Consider the following 18,064-nt stretch of genomic DNA (forward strand, 5'->3'; position numbering starts at 1 on the left):
TACCCATCCCTTGTCTTCCCCATATCCATGGGCTTTACCCATCCCTTGTGTGTTCCATATCCATGGGCTCAACCCATCCCTTGTCTGCTCTGGATCCATGGGCTATACCCATCACCATGTCTGCCCTAGATCCATGGGCACTGGCCATTGCCATGACAGCACTCTATGCACGGGCTCTAACCAATGCCTTGTCTGTTCTAAATCCATGAGGCTCTGGGCATTTTCATGCCTGCCTTAGATGCATTGGTTAAACTATTGTCATGCCAGCCCTAGATCTTTGGGCAATTGCCATGCCTGCTCTAGATCCATGAGCTATAACCATTGCCATGCCATCTCTCCATCTATTGTCTGCACCCATTGCCATGCCAGCTTTACATGCATTGTCTGTATTCATTGCCATGCTTGCTCTACCATTGCCAAGCTTGCTCTGGCTAGAAAGGCTAAGCATTTGCCTTGCCTGCTGAAGATGCATAGGCTCTGGGCATTGCCATGCTTGCTGTAGGGAGATACAGAAGCTCTGGCTTTTGCCATCCCTTCTACAGAGACCCAGGCTTTTGCCATTGGCATCCCTGTTACAGATGTATGGATCTCATTGCATTGGTGGTGCATGATGCTGTGTTGGATGTGGGTGTTGGGATGCCAGTTATTATCGGGTGATGGCAAGCACGTCAGTGTTTATTGAAGAAAGCCTACATTACATACATAGCTACATGTCACTGACAGCAGCCCAGCCATCCCCTCTCCCTTATTAGAGCATCTCCAATGAAATGGCAATCACACATAGATTATGCAGACGTTAGAGGCTATTTTTATTATGTGACTGTCTCTTGGCCTTTTTTTTTTTTAATTTTCTCCCTCTTCCCCGAGGAGTACCATTAGCAACCATCCTTGCCTATAATGAGCAGCTTTAATGCCATTTATTGACAATGGTGAAAATAGAGACGATCTATGCCATCCTCTTCACTAAGGTAGTTTTCCAGCATGTCCAAAGTAAATGATATTTGACTAAACACGGTCCCTGGAGCCCTTCACGTATGTGCATTATCTGCATTTCCGATAAGCCTTGGCAGAGAATGCAATGATTAACCCCTTCGGGGGGGGGGATCAGCAGGCTGCAGATTATTATTAGGCTTCACAGATGATGTCGTGCGGTTTGATCGCCCATTATTTCCATGAGTAGCACACAAATGGAAGAGGGGTGTAGTGGCACAGACTAATCATCATCTCCCCCACAATGTGCCATTTTGCTTAGGAATCCGGCACAGACAGTGCATGACGCCCATCTCTATCTCCTTGATCCTTTCTATGTCTCCTATCCATGCCGGTGGGTTCTTTGTTCTTAAAATCCAATGTAGATATAAAACAAAAAAAGAATCCCTGATCATAGGAATGTATGATGCAACGCATTGCGGTAGAACAGCCTTGATGTACTATGTAATCTTCCAGTGTCCGTTAATATGGAGATCTTTTGAGTGCGCTGTTCCATGGAGAGGTGCTGAAAATATAGACGGAGGCGATAGGTAAAGTGTAGAAAGATCTTACAAGTGACAGCCATTTTCTGCATACTTATAGATCATTATGAACCTTTAGCACTACCAATGTGTCTGATCATGGCGATGCATTGCTGTTATTTTGTACAAGACATAGTGCATGCAGGCTTGTTGGGGGAGAAAATGTTAAACATATGTTAGCTTGGTTTACACTGAGATCCAGGCGCATGGCTTTCACTACATGCAACATGCAATGTGCATGCCTCTGATGTACTTATACATGTTCTGTATTTTCCTATGCAGGAGCTAAGATGTACCATTGCTGCTCTGCAGTCACGTTCGACCAGGACTTAAACAAGAAAATGCAGATGTGGATATTACAGACGATTGCATTTGCTTTAACATCCTTGGTTCTCTCTTGGGCAGAAACTATTGAATCCTATGGAGAGGTGTGTAACAGTTGCCCTTGTGAGGAGCGAGATGGCATCTTATCGGTGAATTGTGAAGGCAGGGGTATTATTAGCCTTTCTGAGATCACTCCTCCACGTTTTTCAATCTACCATCTTTTTCTGTTTGGGAATCTGTTGAACCGCCTGTACCTGAATGAGTTTGTCAATTACAGTGGGGCTTCTATATTGCACTTGGGGAATAATGACATCCAGGAGATTGAGACAGGCTCATTTAACGGACTGCAGGGTCTTAAGAGGCTTCATCTGAACAATAACAAGCTGGAACTTCTTAAAAATGACACTTTCTTTGGTCTAGAAAGCCTGGAATATCTGCAGGTTGATTATAACTATATCATCTCCATCGAGCCTAACACCTTTAGCAGGCTCCACACTTTGCAAGTCCTAATACTCAACGACAACCTCTTGTCCAGCTTACCCACCAACCTCTTTCGTTTTGTTCCCTTGACACACTTAGATCTAAGAGGAAACAGGCTTAAAGTGCTTCCCTTTGTGGGCTTATTAGAACACATGGATAAGGTGGTGGAGCTACAACTAGAGGAGAACCCATGGAATTGCTCTTGTGAATTAATTGCCCTGAAGGATTGGCTATATAGCATCTCCTACTCTGCCCTAGTCGGTGACGTGGTCTGTGAAACCCCTTTTAGATTGTATGGTCGAGATCTGGATGAGATATCCAAACAGGAGTTATGCCCAAGGAAACTGATCCCTACTTATGAGATGCGACCATCCATCCCTAGAAGTACTAACGAGTATTTTCATACCACACCAGCCTCCGTCAATTCGGGGGCCACCATCTCCTCTTCTGTTTACAAAAATCCCACCAAACCTAAAAGCACACGACAGCCTAATCGATCTAGAGTCAGAGCCACTTCACACCACCCTCCCAAAGAAAATGGTTATGTTGCTTATCAGACCAAATCCCCTGTGCCTTTGGAGTGTCCTACAAACTGCACCTGCAACTTGCAGATCTCCAACCTGGGACTAAATGTCAACTGTCAGGAGAGAAAGATTCAGAGCATCTCCGAATTACACCCTAAACCTTATAACCCCAAAAAGATGTACCTTACAGGTAATTACATCACCCTGGTTCGCCGATCTGACTTTATTGACTCGACCGGACTGGACCTCCTGCACCTTGGGAATAACCGCATCTCAGTCATCCAGGACAGAGCCTTTGGGGACCTGACTAATTTACGCAGGCTGTACCTAAATGGCAATTCTATTGAAAAGCTGACACCAGACTTGTTTTATGGTCTTCAGAGCCTTCAATATTTGTTCCTCCAGTACAATGCTATTAAAGTCATAGAGCCTGGGACTTTTGAGGCTGTTCCCAACCTACACCTTTTGTTCCTCAACAACAACCTCTTGAAATATTTGCCCAGCAACATCTTCTCTGGATTGAATCTCTCTAGGCTAAACCTACGAAGTAATCATTTCTCCCACTTGACAGTGAGTGGCGTTTTAGACCAACTCAAGTCCTTGGTGCAGATAGACCTCCATGAGAACCCTTGGGATTGTACCTGTGACGTGGTGGGGATGAAGCTCTGGCTGGAGCAGTTGAGTGTTGGGGTCCTGGTGGATGATGTGATCTGCAAGACCCCCAAGAAATTTGCAATGAAGGAAATGAGATCAATTAAAGCCGACCAGCTTTGCCCAGATTACTCTGACATTGTGGTGCCCACATCCACACCTTCAGAGGAGCCACCACCGGAGACCACCACCACATTCACCTATCCCATCAAGGTGGACAACAAAGTGCCCAGCTCAGTGCCCTTGTCTGTGCTTATACTAAGCCTGCTTTTGGTTTTCATTATGTCTGTGTTTGTGGCTGCAGGGCTCTTTGTCCTTGTAATGAAGAGAAGAAAAAAGAATCAGAATGAGCCAGCCAGCACAAATAACTCAGACGTGAGCTCATTCAACATGCAGTACAGTGTGTACAGCAACAGACCTCTACCCAAAGTCAAGACCCCGGCTGGCCATGTGTATGAGTACATCCCCCACCCTCTGGGTCACATGTGCAAAAACCCTATCTACAGATCTAGGGAGGGCAATTCCGTGGATGATTACAAAGATCTCCATGAACTGAAAGTCACCTACAGGAACCACCTGGAAGAAGAGAGAGAAAGTACCCTCAGGAGTCCAAGCTACAGTGTCAGCACGATTGAGCCTAGGGTTGAGCTTTCTCCTGTACAAGATACCGATCGTGTCTACAGAGGGATCCTGGAACCTGACAAAGGACCTACACCAGGGACTAATATCGAATACAAGTATAGCAACCCCCCACCGTTTACCTATACCCCAAAATATGAGGCAAAACGTCAGTTTCTGCATCCAGACAGGTTAAGAGAAGCTGTGCTCTACAGCACTCCCAGTACTGTCTATGTGGAACCTAATAGGAACGAATATTTGGAATTAAAAGCTAAACTTAATGTTGAGCCGGACTACCTCGAAGTGCTGGAAAAACAGACAACATTTAGCCAGTTCTAGACTCCTACATCTACACTATTATCTCTGAAACAAAGGACTATTCGATGATTTTGTTGCTTCAACCTACGGATGAAGTGCCTTGGCACAAGATTTTCAGCTGCAGCAAATTCTACTGAAAGGGTGTGCAATTTTCTCCTCTTCTTCTTTCTTTTTTTTTTTTCCTTTTTAGGACAACCATCAATTGTATAAACTGGGCACAACACTTACTGTTCGCAATCGTTCCTCCTATTTCTGCAGCCTGAGAATTAAAGAGTTGGAATCACTCCTGGTGCTAGGAGGTATCTATGAAGAGTATACCATGCTATATAACCCTTTAGACAAGGGTGGGTCTAAATGACTTTTCTGGTGTTTTAGCAACCCCTACCCCTACGTTTATTATAAAGGTCCATTTTTACAGGATGTATTTGTATGCTCTCCAGACTTTTCAAGTTCAAGCTAAATTATGTAAGCTATTTACGATCTTTATGCATCACCATAGATGGTGTAAACGAAATTCTAAAGTGCAAAGACATAGAATCCATAACTTGGGTAGTCAAAAATAATTTATTGTTGAAATATGAAATATTTTAATGTAGCACCTATTTTTATATGCACATTAGCATTTCTTCTTTTTTTTTGTTTCTTCTTCACTATTCTTGTCTTTGATTTGCTCAAATGTGTTGCACTACATAAAAAAGCTGAGATCCTGATCTGGTATGTGGGAATTTGGCTATGACAATTCTACATGTTAAAAAGTGACCAAATTTTGAATGTATTATGGCAAGTCTGTTAGTAGTATTGGTCATAGGGATGTTCTTTAGGAGGTACCTATGGTCGGAATGCTAAGCTAAGTCTATAATTGGGCACTTCATAGAACTGAATAGTGAGGGATATACAGGGATACCCAGTTTTAGGAAGAAAATAATAATTTCATTTCATTAGTGAACCAAATGTAATTTCTCGACTACTGTTGTAGCCAAAATTAAATGCACTGTACAGACTGGTGTGTGTCCTGTCACCTGGTAGGTTTGACATATAGAGATTTTTTAACTTGGGGAAAAAAGGTTTTTTTTTTTTTTTTTTTCTGTTTACGTATTATTTTTCAAAGCAAGCAGTGTGCTGATGCATGTAATCAACATAAAGGATTAACATATGAGCTGCCATAGCCATTCAGCATGCATTCCTGAGACTGAGGATTTATAATCCTTTTATTTGGTTTCTGCCACTGGATTGAAATGGCACAAATTCAAGTTTTAAAGAATACCATTGTTAATGAATACAGTATGAATTGTATACTCATACCCTGCTGTATTCTTTAATACTTAACGCCCAATTTGAGGTTAAGACATTAAATAATTAGGATTATTTTCATTGTTTAGAGCATGTTACATTCATTTTTTAATTGCTATTAAATGCCACAACTGTTTCATTTTTATGTAAAGATCATATTCTTTTCACATCTAATATTTGAAAAACAGGGTAAGCTGTGACACCACACACATGCCTCACAATTTTACACACATACACACAAACACACACACCTACAACATTAATCTGAAATGGCACTGAGTGCAACGTTCCTAATCAGGATTCCTTTTCCTCTGTTCGTGGAGGATTCATTGGAGCATTTCTCTAGTATTTATGTATTGAAATCTTTATGATGTAAAAAAATGTTTGTAGCTTCTTCCTAAAACATTTTATATTTTGCATTCTGAGACTTGTTTCTCATATGCAATTACTTAAAGTAAACCTGTCACTAGGAAATATATTAGGGAGTGCCATATCTGGGTGACAGGAGGTACCAAAGCATAACAGGTACCTTTACATAACAGTCTGCATCTTTGCAGCATGGTAGTCTTTAAAATTGGGGCATGCAAGAATTCAATAGCTTACGCTTTCCCAATCCTTCTGCATTGTACAGTGCAACGTGGATGCCTCCCAATTTATTGCAGTTGTGCCTCCTTGCATTATGGATGCAGATAGGGCATTCCTATTATTGAAAAGTCAAGACTTGTATACTGCATACCCCCAGTTTCAGGGCCTCCTGGGACAATCGGTGGAATTATAATAACCAGATATTAAATACCAGTACCTGTGCCTTCCATCTCCCACCTATGGCAACTTATACTACGTATTCTAGTGGCAGGTTTACTTTAATGAATACACTTTTCTGAATTCTTCCATGAAGATCTATTTGTTGACATTAAGTACTTTGTATTCCCGAATTTCAAATAATGTTATAAACAGGGATATGCAACTTTTCCAACAACTGCCCTCAAAGTTACACTATTTTTATTAACTATATTGTAACAAACATCAGATTAACCTGCAGCATAAATTATTCATTAGAGAAATTATATTTATCTCAATGTTTTATGCAGTGCTCTTGCACATTATTACAGTTAAAACATTTTATTAGGTGTATATAAAATAATTACAGTAATGAATAATGACATTTCACAAGTCAACTTTTTTTCTAATGCATTTTTAATTTTTTTCATGTTTTTTGTTGTGTTTTTTTAAAAACATATAAAAAAAACAAAAAAATGGTGTTTATACGCATCTGATCATTGATTTATTTTTGAATCACCGGCATATTCTTTTTAAAATAATGCATTTATGATATATATATATAAAAAATATGCTAATATAAGGCCAGTTAATTTTGAATTATTTTGCATATATCACTGTTATGCTCTTTGTCTTCTAATATCATCCCACATGCAATCAAATCCTAAAATGTGTACATCATAAATAAATATCTATTTTTTTATGCACGCTTATTATTATGATTTTAATCAACATTTGTACAGTCTATACTTTAGTCTAAAGAGGATCATTACAATATTGCATACGCTGGAAAGTTAAAAGGTCTTAACGCTATATGGTATTTCTGCTTACATAGGGGCATAGCCAAATGAAATTAAATAAAGAAATACATAGTGCTCAACACAGTAACATATCATTAAATATAAATGATGTCAATATCTTCAACCATTATCAGAGAAATGTGTGTATTTTACTGGAATAGCAAAGAGAACACATCAATCATGTGATTATACCAAACACTTGCTGATGATATTTTGCTGATACATGAGAAAGTAGAGACAGGATACTATAAGGCAGCTTTGTAATGTATGAAGGATGTTATTTTATTTACATTCATATATTTTGTTCGGTGATATGTACTTTATTTAAACTACAAACTTTTGGGAATTCAATGTAAAATTATATTTTAAGAAAGTAAATAATTCTATTAAAATTAAAATTGATTATACCAATCTGTATTTTAGCACTTACACTTTTTGTTCATAGAGTACCCTGCATTTAGGTGGTTAAATACTCTGAATTCTGTAGGGGTAACGTGCACCTGAGCTTATAAATACCCTGTATGGTTGGGCCTGCATAGTAATTTTGTATATTTTTAAAAACAAAACAAGCATCAAAGAGAATACATAAATAACGAAAACTTGTTTTCCGGTTTGTCAAACCTCAACATCAAAACTGCACAAAAGTAATTGACCAAAAATTGCAAATCATAATGAGATTTCATGCACATTTTTGCACAAGGTTTCTTAAGTTGTAAGCTGTGCAGACTCTGGTGGTTTCAGACCAGATGTGATGCACTAATTGAATATCAGTGACTCAAATGGATTGCTAATGTGTTCTAAGATAACATGTACATTGGTGTGTGAACGGGTGTTTAAGTGTTTAACATATAGCAATTACAGTATTGTCCTCAGGTGTACTATGGAGAGGAAATGATAACATGCACACCTTTCTGCCTAAATCCTGATATATTTCTTTTACAGATGAAAATGTCTGTTTGCATATTTTGCGCAAAAAGTATTTTGTTATACAATCACACATCATATTCCCAGATTCAAAGTTTCCCAGTACTGATGTTGGGGAAGGTTGATGGATTATCATGGTTTATTGTTTGGAATGCAGTCCTTTGGCCTAGACTAATACAACTTTCAGATGATTTGGTTACCTTTGTGTTATTGAATGCATTCTTTTATTGCTATATTTTGTTTACTGTTTTTTATTTTTTTAGATTTGATCCATCGCTGTGCTAAGAAAATTAAAGGCAGTACCGTTGATACCCCTTTATTCCTAGTAGGATGATTCTTATATAACAAAGCTGATGTTTTGAGCAGTTGTTTCTATGAAAGCAGAATGCCAGAGATAGATATTAGTATTGATGTTTGAAAAAAAGAACATTGCTGTTGTGGTTCTATCCATGCATTTAGCTAAATGTTTTCCCCTGCAACCCTCATCTGATTGTATATGGTATGTCTCCCATTCTGCCAAATCTCAGCCCTGTGTATGCAATTGTTTTCCCCTGCAACACTCATCTGATTGTTAGAGCTAGAGGCTGGGAAGCTTGGCATTTTTTGTGGCACAGAACTGTAGGGGCTATTACCCCAACAATAAGTTACCCAAAGAGAAAAGCCTCAGCCTGTTTTTTTCAACTGGCACCTCTTGATTGGGCATGACCGCCAATAAATGATCCTCACTGGTGCTGCTGCACATAAATCACTGTCGGGTGTGACACATTTGGCCACCTCCCTGCTGTGATCACTAGTGAGTGCATTAGTTAGTGATGTTGCTGCTCTTTTCAGGTGATCGGTCTCTCACCATTGAGGCAAGGTTCTGGAATCTACAGCTCCAGGGTATATCCTGCTATGAGATCAGAGCTGTTTATACCCCATTATCTCAATGTATTGAAGATGCACTTTAGTATTTTTATTGGGAAATACTATTATGTTTATACTGATGTTGCCTGAAATATTGATACAAACGGTGTATCAGTGGGGTGCATTAGGATGTTGTAATGGGGCAATTAAGATTATGCTATAACTCCTATAAAAGTAGAGCACAGTAGTTCTTTTCAATGGGAAATCATTGAGTTTATATTGTCCCCTTCCATCTGCATTACAGACAGCAACACCTCAAGTGTTACATACTCCTGGCAAGGGGGAGGTGTGCTTCTGGGTTCTAGGAAGCTCCTCACCTCAACAAAGTGTCATCAGCAGTAGCAAAATAGGAATTTTTTACACCGAGTGACCCACTTGGAGGGTAAGTGAGTACAGGCCCAGAATGAGATCAAACCATTTGGCTGATTGACTTTGATAGTGTTTGTCTACTGATCTATTTAATGCAGATCCCTTTTTTCTTCTGTGTCCATCATATTTCTTGACCAAAAGAGAAAGTTGGTGGTGCCAAGCTTGCTGTCTACAGGAAAGTTGATACTTGCATATGACTTTTTTACCCCGATCTTCAGATTGCTTTGACTGCTTTGATTTATTTTATCAGTGACTTTTAGACAAATAATGTGGCTATTGTGGGAATACTCTTTTCAGTGAAGGGGTGGTGGGTTGATATAGCTCCTTGCTGAGGGCCAGCTTTATACCAAATTGGAGATCTCTGTGCACTTTTCCTTACCAATTTTTTTGCAAATTGCTTAGAGCAGATATACATATAGATATATAATGCTGTGGTGGCTTGCTCTGTAATAAAATCTATGATGAGTTTTTCTTTTTTAGGAACCATGTCATCTATGTTTTTGTCAGTGTTCATTCAGGTGTCTTTACTGACTGTGCCAAAGTCACTGCATGGAGTGAGAGGATATCTGTCCAAAGCAAGGTGAAATCTCCTGTTAGACACTTGTCAACATACTAGACACATAACAGATAATAAATATTTCGGCCACAAAATATATTGGTAAAGACTTAGGCCAGGTACTACCCAAATACATAAGCAGGAGCTTTTTATTCTTTCTCAGGGGCATTGGGGATTGATGTTAGAATAGGATCATAAAAGTGTAGAACCTACAGACAATATGCATTATGCATAATGCATAATTATACATTGTGAATTATGTGTGTATATAGGTAGGGTTCTGCATCATTTCTGTCCTCTCCCACAGTTTAATAAATATCTTTATCCAATATTAGGCTTGAAGAGCACATATTTATTATTTTTATTTTGTGTTTTTTTTTACTGCAGAGTGTTCTAGAGATTCATTATGAAACTGAAAAGAATTAGGAATTTGATTCTGGATGATTGACATTTACAATGCCTGTGCCTGGATTGCCTAATTTAAATATTGTAACATTTTTTTGTTGATGTGCTTGAGATGGAAAGATTTATTTAGCAGATGTTACAGAGTGAACAGTAAAATACACAATAAAAAAATTGATTTTCAGATATTTCTTGATATCTGCTAATCAGGCCGTTCTAAGTAAGGTGCAAATTACAATTACAATGAGATAATTCTGGTCATTTCTACTACTTGTTAAATGTTTTCTGCGTTTGTGGATAGGTGATGCATTTATATCTATACAACATGGGAACGTGCCAAAATATTTAAAACAATTTGTTATCACTCTTCAGTATTTTTTTTATTTACTCCATATGCCAGTTGATTAGTAAATTCATTTCTACATATCTTTACCTCCCAAGAAATGTACTCTACTACTCCACTCAGATTTTATAAAGAAAAGTGAATATTACTTTTTTCCGATCTTTATCTGTTTAAGACAATACTATTTGCAACATTTTGTCATCTAATACAGAAGTAATCACATTTAAACTGATTATTGGACAAATGAGGACAGCTAGTAATGCACGGTAAAATAATGATGAATGCAGATTTTCATAATAGTTCCCATAGTCTTATAGAAACATGGCTTTGACAGCAAATGTTTACACAAGACATATACTGAAATTACCAGTGTACAGTATAGGTATATTGTATATTTGCCAAATCACCAAATGCACCAGAAAACCTAAAATGCCAGAAACACATCATTCAATTTTGGTTCATTTTGCCCCGATGCATTTACCATTGAAGTAAATTGAAACACATCAAAACACATATCAATATGTGTCAAAGCCTGTTGTCAAGAATTTTAACACACTGCATTGCATGTCAATGCATTTGCTGTGTGCCTCAATGCACATTACAAAGTACTGTGAATTGTGGTTTCATGCATTTCCATTTATTTAATTTCATCATACAGAAACACAAAGGAGTGTTTGCAGCCAAATTGTCAGCCTATCAGCTTTCATCCAATTCTGAAAATGAAATGTTTAGGCCTTTGCTCCTTGCAGTTTCAATGGCCAATAATTTGAAACAATTACCAACCCATCCCTTTTGTATAAAAAGGTTGGCTCGCAGCAACAATATTTTGTGTTTGTTGGAGCTGTTAGGCAAAATTGACAATGGTGTGGAGCCTGTATAGGGAGAAATAATGTTTTTATTTTAGTTTTTATTTGTTAAGGCTTCCAATTCCTTGTCCTAACAATAGCTCACACAGTATTATAGTAGTATACACAGAATTAAATAACTAGATTGACTCCAATAGACTTCAGAGTGGTTTGGCCCAAAGTTGGCAAACTGTGCAAAAAATCCGAACCCAATCTGGGCAGTAAGGAACGTAAAGAGTCTCTGCACTATTGTGAACATTTGCTTTACCTACCTTTATTAGCACCTATACTAAGTATCTTTATTAGAACCTACTTAAGTTCAGATATTGATAAACATGAGACATTTCTGCTGCCTTGTGTGACATTTCTGCATGAGTGGTCTCTAAGTGCTATTGAAAAAATGCCATGGAAATAGAGTATGCACAGCCCTGTGTAAATGTTTGATTTCAGTCCTCTGTATGATTTGCATAACAATATGATGCATATGCTGGAAACTTGGACAGCCTGGAATTAGAGAAAAGAAAATGGTGCCATAGTAAAGTGAATTAAAGTAAAATGAGGCAAACCTGGTGTGAGAAACACTTTGGTAGAAAAGAATTTCCTTTGTCAGAATGGGAAGGAGGACCCTTCTCTGTGGGGTTGCTCTAGTTGTTGAACTTGTTCAAGTTGCAACACATTGGCCTGATTTAATAAAGCTCTCCAAGGCTAGGGAGAATACATTTTCATCAGTGAAGCTGGGTGATCCTGCAAACCTTGAATGGATCTCGTACAGGATTCAAAACATTTGCTAACAAATAAGCTTCACTGATGAAAGTGTATCATTTCCAGGCCTGGAGAGCTTTAATACATCAAGTCCCTTGTATTTCATAGTTGCTATTGCAGGAAATAAAAATATGGTAGCTTGTCATTCGTGTTTCAAAACAGTATATGCTTTCCAGTGAATTAACCTGTTCACATGGTGGTGTGGTTAGCACTTTACAACTGCATATAGGCACAGCTGCCTCCAACCACATTGTCCTGATAGGCGGTAGGCAGAATAGACAACTGTCAGATGTTGCAAATAATATCTGTAAAAGAAGGATCTGTCAGGAATGCCTTGGGGATCAAACACAAATGCTTACCACAGCTTGCCAACATTTATCATTGAAATGCGCTCATTTGTTTCATGGGGCGAAGTAGCAGTAGATCAATCAGCCACCAGGCAGTGTAACTGCTGCAAAACAGTCAATTTAAACAAGCCCTAAAGGTGTTATTGGGATCTCAAAATAGAACTTGAGCCCAATTTTCAAAACATGGTTTGAAGACTTCAGTTTTGCATGTGGGGAATGTTAAAAATGTCTTTCAAATTTTTTTGGCACTCAGTGACCCCATGGGTGAGTTTCCTATCACTACCTGTGGTTAAAACAATGATAGTAACAGCCGTTGACTACTTTCTGTGTTGGTAATAACTATCATGAGAACAGAAAGCGATGGCACAACTTCCCAACAGGCATACAAACAGCATTGGGTAATGGCAGACAATGGTAATTTTATATTATTTTGGTAATGTGTAGGTAGGCCGCCTACAAAAAAAAATAGTTTCTTAGATAAAAACAAAAGAGCTAATGATCTTTTAGGTGTATGCAAATTTTCTAAAAAAGCAGGAAACGTAGGCATCTAAGTGCCCCAAAATAAATTTGAGCTTTGCTTGGCATTACTGCAAAGTATACCTGCTGTAATCCCAATACACAAAAACCTAGATAATAAAGTGTATTTTTTTCCCTGTGTGCCATTTGCCTAAGCAATATATTTTTTTTCTGTTTTCTATTATTTTATTTCCTTGTTTTTTTGAGAAGTACTGCTAGATTTATTCCATTAATATTACAGATTGGCCGTATTTTGTTCTTTATTGTTCATTTACAACTATTATACTTGGAGTTTACGCCAAATAATATCTGCAGCTTCTGGCCTGCCTAACAATTTCTAAAAAGCATCCATTAAGAAAAGGGAATGGAGCTGTTTTTGAAGTGATCATAAAATTATGACTCATGAAATACATACCAATGTGTATAAATGTTGAAAAAAGGGGGCTTTCATTGTTGTTTTATTGCATTGCAAATATTTTTGTGTTTTGTTATATTACCTTTTGATAGTTAATATATAAAACTAAAAAATTGACATGGCTTTGTGAATAAATAGTTTTGTGGGGCTGCTAATACAATAAGCTGCCTATTTATTCTATACACCTGCTTGAAGTGGTGTAAGTGTAGACAAACTACTAAACACACAAATGAAACACATATGTGTAATTGCCTTAGCTGCCCAAAAATGTTTATTATGTTTAGCATATTTTCTAATCCAGATATCTCTTCTAGACAGAATCCTGCTTTGCTCTACAAAACGCTAAAATAAAGACGGACTGAAGTACACCTTAAAAAATAGATTATTTTTATGCATTCATGTATTTTTAATTAGGTATTTCATTTTGAAATGGCTTGGAAGAGAGTCATAGTTTTCTTTTTTTTTTTTTTCCTTTTTTTTTTTGCAGTGTTTCGTTTACCTTAACTTGCTGTCCTTTAGTGCTTCTGTTTGGATTCTGATTCCAAATTAGGCCTGGATTGGTTGTATAGAAAACCCAACAACAAGCATCATTTAAACTACCAAGCACCAACCCAAGGGACTGCTGCCTACTATATGCATTACCAACCTGCAGACAGTTCCCAACTAATACACACATTATAATATAAGAATTGTAGTAATCTAAAGCTAGTATAAGGCATGCATAGAACAGCATCTGAAATGCAAGCCTTGTAGTATTTGATGGGGACATATAAATGGGTTTGACTGGAATAATTTCAAAGTAATTTTGGATGAACTGAACCCAAGAACATTCACTCATCTTTACTCAGGGTATAAATGCAATGAATGTTATGCAGAAAATAGTTGCTAATTATGACAAATCCAGAAATTAAAATTTCTTGTATTATGTAAGTTGACTTTATTCAGTGCTGTTTAAAATGTGTTACTAAAGATAAAAGAATAAACCAGGAACATTAGGGAGAGGTATTCTGCTTAGCATTTACCAAGACAAAAAAAATCTAATTCTTCTAAATCATACAAGGAAAAAAATAAAACAATAGTTTTGGCTATTTAAACAATCACTTTAATTGTTTTGGTATGCCAAGTGTAAATTATGTGAAAGGGATAAAAAGGGATTTTATAAAAAGGCATCATAGGCTTTATGTCCATGGCTGTCAACTATACGTAAAAACTAGCCAAATCAGTCTAAATTCAATTAGATATGTACTGCTACTGTATAATTGTTGGCAATCGTTGCAGGAGATCCTCTATTGCTGCTATGGGGAAACAAATTTCTGTGTTGTATTAGGCACCGGACATGCAATGGTGACCACAGGGTCGCAGTTGTACCACCAGGGCAATGGAAATCTGCTCAAAGACACAAAAAGGTTGCCAGTGTATATTCTGACTTGTTTTATGACTGCTGGAAATAGATAATATAGTAAAAAATATATATTTTGCTTTTATTGGCACAGATAAAGGAGCATTTCTCCTCCAGGCATACTTCATTTACTTCCAAAGTATAGTGAGATTTGTTATTGGTGCATTTGCTTTCCTCTACATGCAAATTCCTAAATATGGGAACAAAAATTAAAAACTTTTTAAAAAGTAACTTGTATCAGCTTGTAAATAGGTTACCAGGCTAGAGTCAATGGCTATATCTGACTGTCTGCATAACAGCAAATTTGTGGTTTCTACCTTCCTAAGCTACTAATTGTATCCACAAACCTAGAATTCATCATGAACAGTGGCACCTGCTTATTAATCTCATATCACATACTGTCCATCAACATATAATTTCACTCTGTTCAAACAGATATGTGGCAAGAAATGCAAATAACAGCAGGTGCAAGCTTCTAGTGCTTCTGTTTACAAATGGGTCACGGAAGGCTGCCCCTCTCTATTTCTAAACAGAGTCCTCAGGCTCATCTCTGAGATTTTCATTTTAGTTTCCACCCAGCCTTTAAAATCATATTTTCCAACTATAAACTTGTTTCCAAAATTAAAAACTTAGACATGCTTTTAAATAAAATTGTGCCATTTTCGCATTTATCATTATTGAATAAGCCTGTCATATATGTTCAGTATCAACCTGAATTTATGAACTGTACATGTACAATTTTAATATTGGTTCTGCCATCATTTAGGATCATAATTGGAAACATTGTGTTTTATATCTGGAAGGAGTGGTACTTCTGATATTTATATTGCAACAATTAATTTTTATGTAAATTTGTACTTATCTTACTAGAGAGGGCTTTTTGATTATTGTTTCCTATTTTTACTGCTCTGTGTGTTCCACAAAAGTGAACATTTTATGAGCAGGTCTAGAATTTGTTTTCTAGTTTTTTTTTCTATCCCATTATTAATTGTAGTGGCTTCTCTTAGATACAATATTAATCCATGAAGTTAAAGGATACATTTTAGTAAATGGTTTCCCCTGTTGAAAAGGGATTATTGTGTTGGTCAAGTAGTAGAAGTGAAATCTCAGTAAAGGATAAACGGCATGCAGATGTTTAATCCCTCAGTAGTTGGGGATTACTATCTTTACAACAAGTCACATTTGCAGAACAATAAAATGAACATTCTACAAACAAGGTGGTTTCAATCAAAAGTTGATTTCAAGGAACTGTGCAATTGAGACTTTGCTGTGTAGTGTAGTTTAGTTTAGTTTGCTGTGTTATAAAGTTAAATTTAGGTTATCACAATGAATCCTCATGTTCTGGCCTCTATTTTGCTGCATTAGTCCAGCAGATTTGCTTGTCTATGTCCATGCTAAAGGAATACTATCTAAACCTGTCAATGTTTGATGAGATTTATTTGAATGATGAAGATTATCCTTTTTTAGTGGCAGAGAAGAATGACTGACAAGTGATATGTATCTATGGCAGCCCCTTTATTTCTCTAATGTCTGAAAAGAGAACTGTATTTTTAAAACACATTTGTGCTTTCTATGTATAAAAAGCAACACAACTTTACATTTATCTTTTTTGCTTGTGAATTTTGTTCCATGTGCTTTAGGGGTTGCATTCAACCTGTCTTGTCTGCATCTACACTGTATATTGTACAGGGCGACATTCTGTATCTGAATTATTAATCTCTCCAAATGTGCATGCTTTTATCATCTTTCCTAGAGTCATGGTAAATGGGCAATGGATGAGGTGGCATAACGGTAGAAGGGTTAGCTAGTAAATATATCAGTACGAGGCAGTACCATCATTTTCAGTTCCAGGTTTTCAGGAGATTGAATTATACATCTAATTGTACCATATCCCTTCCTTGTTGTTTTCAAATGTAGTCATATTGCTATCCACAGTGATTGCACTCTAATGGCTATATGACTATAATAGCTTTCAAAGCACAGGTAAAGAAATAGTAAGGGTTAAATGCATTGCTTGCTGTTCCTGCTATAGTTCTTTTGTACCAAGCTACTTGATTTCTAGTCTATCAGTATTTTAAAGTGTTTTTATATCTGACTGTCCTGCGGTACTATAGAAAGGTATCCAGATTTGTGAAAAAATGCTATAAAGTGAGAGTATCTTTAAAAATATTTAAATTAAAAAAACGTGCATTAACATAGAAAAGGCAAAACTCAATATTTGGTGTATCCACCCTTTTCCGTTTAAGTAGCACTTTTTTTTAGACAGGTACCTTTGAACTCAGTTTAAACAGAACTATAGTCAAACATTTTTATCTGTTTCTTATATACTTTGCAGCACCATTACTACTTCTAGAAACAGAATCTTTTTTTTTTTTTTTTTTTACGTACCTGAAAGGGTTAGAATTAGTAGGCAGGAAACATGCCAGTGAGAGGAGAATGTTTATTTGATGTATGGAGAGAAGATTAAGCTGTTAATTGAACAGGACATGACTTAAGCTTGCAATATGGTTACTGCCAGCACTATTGTACTGTGAAATGTGATGGTGGTCAGGGGAAGGGTCTGGTTCTTAACGCAGATGATATTAGATTAGAGCAAAGGTATGCAGGATAACCATAGGCAATAATGAGAGGGGGACAGGTTTTATTGAAGGTTATGCCACATTGTAATTCTGCCTTTGCAAGAATGCAGTTCAGTGCAGGTCTGTCCAGCTTGAGTTCCCAAGAACTGGGGTCTGCACACATTATTAGTATTTATGCAACAGACTGCAGAAAATGTTGTTTATGTCAAAATACTGGCCTGTATGTAGCCCTCAAATACGGGAGTCAGACACCCCAGTCTAGCGTATGATTAAATCATTATAAAAAATATGATGATCGGATGGATAAAGTGTAAAGTGAAATAAAACCATTGCATAAAATTAGACTTAGCTGTAAAGGAGCAATGAAACTGGGCCAGTAAAAGCCATGTTCTACCACCATATTGA

The 18,064-nt window shown here is 37.2% G+C and overlaps 1 protein-coding gene across 1 annotated transcript in view; it reads left to right on the forward strand.

The window, feature by feature from the left end:
- Positions 1 to 7,711, forward strand: part of SLITRK5 (SLIT and NTRK like family member 5) — an 8,955-nt gene extending 1,244 nt beyond the window's left edge. The window contains exon 2 of the mRNA XM_072411026.1: positions 1,794 to 7,711. Within this exon, the coding sequence (XP_072267127.1) occupies positions 1,802 to 4,447 (2,646 nt within the window). The 5' untranslated portion in view covers positions 1,794 to 1,801 and the 3' untranslated portion in view covers positions 4,448 to 7,711. The remainder of the gene's footprint in view (positions 1 to 1,793) is intronic.
- Positions 7,712 to 18,064: the final 10,353 nt, after the last annotated feature.

Source organism: Pyxicephalus adspersus, chromosome 1 (genome assembly GCF_032062135.1).
Source record: "Pyxicephalus adspersus chromosome 1, UCB_Pads_2.0, whole genome shotgun sequence".
In the NCBI taxonomy this organism is placed as follows: Eukaryota; Metazoa; Chordata; class Amphibia; order Anura; family Pyxicephalidae; genus Pyxicephalus; species Pyxicephalus adspersus.